Source organism: Oryzias melastigma, linkage group LG22 (assembly GCF_002922805.2).
Source record: "Oryzias melastigma strain HK-1 linkage group LG22, ASM292280v2, whole genome shotgun sequence".
Taxonomy (NCBI): Eukaryota; Metazoa; Chordata; class Actinopteri; order Beloniformes; family Adrianichthyidae; genus Oryzias; species Oryzias melastigma.
In genome coordinates, this window is record NC_050533.1 from 1330357 (window position 1) to 1338631 (window position 8275).

Below are 8275 nucleotides of genomic sequence, written 5' to 3' on the forward strand. Positions count from 1 at the left end.
ACAAAGACGTTCATGGATCTGTTTGTCTGCATCAGAATGGGGCGGAGCTTGTGGCCCCGCCCACTGTGTCTTTTGCTTCATAAATACAAACTCTTTCAAACTTCAATTTTTTCCTCCATCATCAGAAAGATAATGATGTTAAAAGCATCAAAACCCATTTTCATCAGAGTGGCTCTTTATTCACAATAATCTACATTATTTATTTATAACATTAATGTTTTGTTTCCTTTTGCTTTCACTGTTTTTAGATTCGTTTTAAATCCCTAAATGTCTTTTTAGTCGTCACTCTGTTTGTCTGAAGCGAACTTTGATTTTGTGGTTTTTCCTTCTTTGAACTTGGTCTCGTTTTCATTTTTTAGTTGAATTTGTTTCAATCATCAGTTAATTTATAATTTTGAGCTCTTTATTTTGGACATTTCTCTGTTTGTTTGTCTCGTTTTTTATCCTTTTGTTACATTTTCTTTTGCTAAAACATCATTTTTCCCTCATTTTTCTGCTACAGAGGACGTGAGTCGTCTCAACTGTGAAGTTTCTTTCTTCATGATTCTACATTTTAACTCTGATTTAGGTTTTTCTGCAGCATCAATCTTTGCATTAAATTTGTACATTTACCACTCAATTTAAGTTTTAATTTCCTGCCAATTTTTTTTAAACAATTGTGTGTCTGAGAGCTGACGTACCTGCTGAGACATGAACCTTCAGCCCCTACAGGATTAGTCCAGGACTCACCTGGACCTTCAGGACTCACCTGGACCTGCAGGACTCACCTGGACCTGAAGAACTCACCTGGACCTGAAGGACTCACCTGGACTTGAAGGACTCACCTGGACCTGAAGGACTCACCTGGACCTGAAGGACTCACCTGGACCTGAAGAACTCACCTGGACCTGAAGGACTCACCTGGACCTGAAGGACTCACCTGGACCTGCAGGACTCACCTGGACCTGAAGGACTCACCTGGACCTGCAGGACTCACCTGGACCTGCAGGACTCACCTGGACCTGAAGGACTCACCTGGACCTGAAGGACTCACCTGGACCAGCAGGACTCACCTGGACCTGCAGGTCAGAACTGTTTCGGTGGTTTTGTCATCAAGCTAACGACAGTTTTTATTATTGTAGAAGTTTCACATGAACAGAAATCAGATTTATTCCTCGTTATTCAGATAAAACTCTCCAGCAGACCAACGATCAGAAACTCTTCTCCACCAGCAGATCAGCTGCTGTTCAGGCCGTTCCTCTCCTGACGGCATAAATCAGCTGCTGCAGCCGGACGGTTCCCCTGCAGCTGCAGAGCAGCCCTGCAGGCTCCGCCGGCGAGCTGGTACCGGTTCTGACATCACCTCTCCAAACACTGGAAGCGTGTCCATATATAGAAAAGCTCGGGAGTCTCCGGCGGCGGGGGACGGCCCGTCTCCTGCTGGCTGGTAGAAGGAATGAGCTTACCTTACATGGCAGACCGGCTGTCTGCACATCTCTAGTGGTGACTCACCTTTACACTCCGGCTGTGGTACAGTGACCGGCCCCCGGGGGCTCAGACGTGGGAAAGGTTCACAGATTAAAGTGAAAAGAGAGTCTGGATCAAAAACCACTAAAACTCCAACCAGAGTTTTGGTTTAATCCTTAAATAAATCTAAGTTTGATGTTTTTACTGAACTCACTTCTGGTTGGAGAAACATCTGAAGTTTTTCAAAAAGACTTCATGAAGAGACAGAACGCTTTCTGAGATCCAAGTGAGGAATTTGGATTATTTGCTGCAGATCTCAACAGCTGATTCCTCCGTTTACACGGAGGCTTTAACTGTTGGAGAGCCGCTCTGATGAAAGTGAAGCTTTTGGTGTTTCTAACATGTTTTTGTGGAGTTTTTAGAACCCTTTAAAAGTTATAAGTTACAAGAAATAAAAAAATGTTTATGATGTTAACTGATAATCCATCCGTCATCCATCCTTCTGATCTCACTGAATCCCTTTTGGGTCACTAGGTTGCTGGAGCCTATCCCAGCCAGTGTTGGGTGACAGCGAGGATGTTTTACAGTTGTTTCTGTCGACTGTCAGCCACGTATCTCATATTCGCAGTTTTTCACTTTTTAACTATAAATCCAGATTTAAAAAGAACAGAATAAAGTCGTGGTTCAGAAATGGAGAGATGAAGCTTTGACTGTAAAGAGTGACAGAAAAGAACATCATCTGGATAGAGTAGAATAGAATAGAATAGAATAGAATAGAATAGAATAGAATAGAATAGAATAGAATAGAATAGAATAGAACACATTTATTGTCATCATTCTCAGAAGTTCCGGTACACTCCTCCTCAGTGTGGATGGTAATAAATAATACAGATATATAAATAGATAGAGAACACCTTAAGTTACTCATAAATGTGCAAATATCAGTCAAAATGTGCAAGATAATAATATGAAAGTCGCTGTTTGGTAACACAAAGAGTTGTGTGTCCTCTTTTGACCCCGTTTTATCCCTTGTGGGGTCAGGGGGTTGCTGGAGCCTGTCCCCACTGTTGGGCGAAGGCGGCTTGACCCTGGACGGGTCGGCAGCCTGTCATGGGGCGCACAATCAGTCCCACATTAGGACACATAGTCGCCTGTTTTTGGACTGTTGAGGAGGAACATCCGGAGTGAACCATCACACATACATGAGGGGATGTGTAAACATCGGACGGACGCCGGGATTCGAACCAAGGCCTGATTTTATGTAACATGTGAATGAGAAGTGCTTTATAAATAAAGTTAGACTTGATTTGATGATTTTTACCTGAGCTACAGTGTTTTGTTTTCTTCATTAGACACAATTCCTCCAGAATTCTTTTGTCTTTCCGTCTTTTCATTTTAAAGATAAATAAATGTTGTTTTTCCGCTCCGTCTCCTCATCCTGCAGCTTCCTAATAACGTATGTCTCTTTACATCCACTTAATAACTTTAATACATTATTTTTAGATGAGGATTCTCTGGTTTACTCAGTTATTTGAGGACACAAACACGGACTCGTCTCCCAGGAATGTTTCAGGAACTCTCCAAGTTCAGAGTCTGTGTTTTTAAACTGTTGTTCAGATGGAAGTGACGGTTAAATCCGTGTGTTGGTGGCGTTCATTCCAGCCGGATCCGGATCACATGGTCTCATTTACAGTCTTCATCTGTCTGTGTTTGTTCCTTATGATGCTTCTCTAAATCTAATTTTCCTGGAATTCGACTGGGTTTGGAGGAAAACCCGCTCCTGCTGTGTAATCAGTCATGTGCTGCTGTCCGTCGGAGGTTCTGGAGAACATCACAGCCGAGCTGTCGGTCCATTTCAAAAGTTCTGTTTGTTAAACTTTTTCACTTTCATTTAAAGTCAGAACTGTAATCATTATTCTATGAAAAAACACATGGAAATGAATCCTCTTATTGCTTTATATTAACAACATTTCACTAAATTATCTCACATTAGAACTTATAACAACTTTAAATACTTCACTTTGCTGAGTAACTTCTATATTTGCTTAACTTTCTAAATTTGACATCAAACGTCATCATTTTTTCCAGTTTTCTGTTATATTCAACTTAGCCACAAATGTGTAATATTAGATATATTATTTATATTAAAATATAAAAATATTAAACGCATTTTGATATTATTATTCACCTTCTGTAGCTAGTCGCCCAGTGGACACGGAACTCGCTACAGTGGAGCTGGCTAGGTGGCTGCGTTGAGCTCGCTAGCTCGATATAGCAGAGCTTGCTACAGCAGAACTAGCTAGCTAGCTACAGCAAAGCTCGCTACAGTTGAGCTTGCTACAGCAGAACTAGCTAGCTAGCTACAGCAAAGCTCGCTACAGTTGAGCTTGCTAGCTTGCTACAGCAAAACTTCCTAGCTTGCTACAATGGAGCTCGCTACAGCAGAGCTCGCTAGCTTGCTACAGCAGAGCTCGCTAGCTCGCTACAGCAGAGCTCGCTAGCTTGCTACAGCAGAGCTAGTTAGCCTATACAGCAGAGTTTGCTAAGTTGAGACAATGGAGCTCACTAGCATGCTAAGCGTCCACTGAAATGCTTGCTAGCGTAGCGAGCTAACCCACTAAGTCTTCCCTTAAGTCATTGTGGGTAAACAGGCAGGGCCCACTTAGCCTCACTGTCTGGGTACATTTGTAAAAGAAGACATGAAACCAAAACTGTAGATCATATATGTGAAAACATTTACACATAAAATCATGTAAAATATTGATGTGATCATTAACTTTAGTTACATTTTTATCTATTTAAGCTCCAACACAGTTACAAACATGGATATTAAAGATGAATCCGACATTAAAATAGTTTTTAAACTAACGTATACATCCTAAAAATATATTTAATGATACATTTATTCGTGTTTGTGTTTCCGGGACAAATAAAATGTTGGTTGAGTCTTAGTGACGTTTGAAACCTGCTGGAGACGTGAATGCAGCAGCTCTGATGCGGGATCGACCTGTGCAGTCAAGCTTGGACATAAAGCCTACGGCTATGACAACCGCAGCAGCCAATCAGCGCGCAGGGGGCGGGCCCCGCATCGCCCGGCTGTCCAATCGCGCGCGGCGCTCGGTCATCGATTCGGTGGGTCTGGAGCAAAGTTTTGGCGTCCGCCGCAGCTGAGCCGCTCACAGCCTTCCTGCCGCCGCGGGCTGCTGCTGCTGCCGGGAACCGACGGAGGAGCGAGGAGCGACCGGACGGACGGAGGGAGGAGCGCCCGTTTCTGCCGCGCGCCGCCGTGAATGCTGGGAGGAGAGCCGCGCAGGAGCCTTCAGCCGCAGCGCCCGCACAGCCCCGCGTCCGCGATGGATCACTATGACGAGGACCAGGACTACATGCCCCAGGAGGACGACTGGGACCGGGACCTGCTGCTGGACCCGGCCTGGGAGAAGCAGCAGAGGAAGGTGAGACGGCGCGAGGCTGCGTCCGCGCGGCAGGCACTTCCGTTTCGGTCACCTGCGCTCAGGTGTGACCCCCGGCCCGCGCGGGAGATCCCCCCTCCCCGCTGGGGGGATAAAACGGTCGGCGCGTGCAACAGATGTCAGCCACGCGCTTGAGTGCGTATTGTGTGCGCGTGGCCCCTCCTGTCACCCGCGCTTTGGCGCGGGGGGGTCGGGCTGAGCGGCACCTCCGACCGGATTTGGTACATTTTTGGGTGATTTTACGCACGGATTGTGCGCGTTTTCCCGGCGGAGCATCTCCGGCGCGCCGCCGCTGTTCCCTCCAGACTGAACGGCCTGCCCCCCCCGTGCAGCCCCCCCTTCAAACTGCTCGGAAAAAACGCTGTGGAATCTGAGTAAGCGCTGCGGTTTGGGCTGGGCCTGCATGGGAGGGAGCGTGCCCAAAAATGGTAATAAGCGGCCCCTCGCGCCGCTGTAGGAAAACTTTTCCCCAAGTTTCCTTTTTCTGCCTCCCAGCTTCCCGGGTGACGTCACGGACAGGCTGCTACTGGTCGTGAGGACAGGTATGCAGCAGGCAGGTGTGGATGGACAGCAGGCAGGAGGAGAAGGGACTTGGAGGAGCGGAGCAGGATCCTCATGGAGCTTCATGCTGGGATCAGGGATCCATGGGGGCGGAGGGGGTTCATGTGTTCTGGAATTCCAGCAGGAGATCACCTGGAAGCTGTCAGGCAGGAGAACCTCCGATCTGCTCTCAGAGCATCAGCTACATTCTCAGATTGTTCCTGGCATGTCAGAACCCGTCTGCGGGGATGCAGGCATTCTATCTGCAGATCTTCATGTCTGCGCAGACGCGGGTGGAGCAGCTCCACCGCCACAGGCTGCAGAAACTGCTCTTTTTCACAACAAACTCCGGCTTTCTCTGTCATTCCCAAACATCTTCTCCCGTCTGAAGGTGGAGTCCAGGTGTTCAGCGCCGCGGATCGCTCCTGCAGGTTTGTCCTTATAAGGAGAGAAGCCGCGGTACCTCGGATCCGGCCTCCCACTTCCCATCTCCACACCCCAATCCTCTGTTCCCAACACTCCCATCCCACACCCACATTCCCAGCTCCGGCTGCGAGCCGGGTCAAAGATAAGAGGTTTCCTCACTCAGACTCCAGAAACTCACTTTTCTCTGAGCTTTTCCAGAACCAGAACACCTTTTCCCACTTTTTCTCTGTTTCACACGGAATTTACTGATTCTGATTGATTTGTTTGAATATTTCCTTTTGAGAAGGAATTTTAAGACAGAATCACCAAAAGTCAGAGGAACATCCTCCGTCTGCAGAGACTCTGTTGGTGCATCACTTTAGAAACAAACTCCAGTCTGAGTTTGTTTTATTAATAATACAACATAAAGCCACACTTTCTAAACTAGTTTTCAGTTTTTCAGTCTGAAAACGTTAATTTTTCTGCAAAACATTTATTTCAGTAAATCTAAATGTTTGTTTCCACTTTTCTTCAAATCTTTTTGTATTTGAGAATCAATTCGACTTTCTCCTAATTTGAGCTTGGCCGGGTTTGTTCTTCGCTGATGTCACTTCCTGGTCTGCTTTCTCACCGTCTGCGGTTCAGGTGATCCGGCAGACGGCCGGAGGAAACTCCAAACGGGAATGAATCCTGAATTCCAGAGAATCAGTACAAGCTCATAAACTCCGCCCCCTTTAAAGTGACTGTAGCCCCGTCCACATGGTGCGCAAAAAACAGGAACATTAACCAGAATCTGAGTGAAATAAAGGTTTTGCTTCATGAAATAAAGTCATTTGTGACTCGATTCAACACAAAAGTGAATTCTGGAAATGCTTTTACATTTTCACAATAACTGCTTGACTTGTCTCTTAAATAAAATGAATAAAATAAAATGAAAAAGCAATTCTCCAAACTGCGTTTCCATCGTCATCTTCATCATCATGTTCTGTAACATTATTAAAGTGACAAAACCAATAAAAACTCCTTTTTCATTTTCATATCACGCCATGTAAAGTCTCCCAAATCAGTTTGACTTAAGGGGCGGACCACGATGACGTCGGTGCTGGTTTACAAAAATCACCAGTTGATTGTAGATGAAAAGATGAACTTTCTGCTTTGAGCTTGTTTTTCCTCTTCTTCCTTAGTTTTCTCTCGTTTTTCCTTTTCTCTGTATAAGTCAAAGAGAACGGAATTTGCACCAACCAAGGAGAGGAGGAGGAGCGAGCGCTGACGTCATCGTGGTGCGCCACTCTGTGCGTGGCGGGATGTGAAAAAGAAAAAGGAATCTTCATTAATTAATTCACTTTAATGATGTCACAGAATGATCGATGCTAAAGAAGAAAAAGAAAAAGAAGTTTGGAGAATTGTTTTTTCATTGTTTTAAGAAACAAGTCATGCAGTTACATTGTGAAAATGAAAAAGCATTTCTGTTAATCCATTTTAATTTTCAAATGTGATATTTCTAGTTGAATTTTTTTTCAGAGAATTTTTTGAAAATGTAATATCAAATACTGTTTTCTTTATCATTTTAATGAAGTTACAGAATGAGCGGTGATGAAGAAGAAAAACAAATCCATTTGGAGAATTTTGCTTTTTCATTTCATTTAAGAGACGAGTAAGGCAGCGACATTGTGAAAATGAAAAAGGAATCTTCATTAATTAATTCACTTTAATGATGTCACTGAATGAGCGATGTTAAAGAAGAAAAAGAAAAAGAAGTTTGGAGAATTTCATTTTTCATTGTTTTAAGAAACAAGTCATGCAGTTACATTGTGAAAATGAAAAAGCATTTCCAGTATTGACTTTTATCTTGATTCATGAGTCACAATCGCTTCCACAGTAAGTTTTTACAGTAACCAGAGCTGCTGGTTTGATTCCTGCGATCAGAAGGAGGTTTTATTGGTCACTTTGACCTCCAGTTGACTCACTTTAAACGAACTACCATTAAGACAAATGTGGGGGGGGGGGTCTGAGTCATCATCATCCCCGATCAGGACAGGAAATGATGCTTTTATTTTGAAATATCATGATGATTCAAAGTTTCTCAGCAGATTTCCCAACATGTGGTTCCTGCTGAAACTCCGTGTTCATGTTTTCCTGCAACGTCTGAAACTGAAGCAGCTTCAGCTGTTTGAGAGTTTCTGCTCTGAACCGACCCGAACCGAACCGACCCGAACCGCTTCTCTTCTCACAGAAACTCCGTTCACGTGTGCGATCGCTGTTAGTCACAAACCTGGTGGTTCCTCTGTGGTCTGTATGTCTGAGATCACGGTCCGGTTTGATCTGTGGCGCCGAGTCATCACGTGACGGTCCGGTTTGATCTGTGGCGCCGAGTCATCACGGTCCGGTTTGATCTGTGGCGCCGAGTCATCACG

At 44.8% G+C, this 8275-nt stretch overlaps 1 protein-coding gene across 2 annotated transcripts in view; it reads left to right on the forward strand.

Moving 5' to 3' along the window:
• The first annotated feature begins 4561 nt into the window (after positions 1–4561).
• The window catches only part of actn1 (actinin, alpha 1), a 46855-nt gene continuing 43141 nt past the window's right edge, over positions 4562–8275 (forward strand). For both annotated transcript variants that reach the window (XM_024275115.2, XM_024275124.2), the window contains exon 1: positions 4562–4898. In XM_024275115.2, coding sequence (XP_024130883.1) covers positions 4737–4898 — 162 coding nt within the window. In that variant the 5' untranslated portion in view covers positions 4562–4736. The remainder of the gene's footprint in view (positions 4899–8275) is intronic.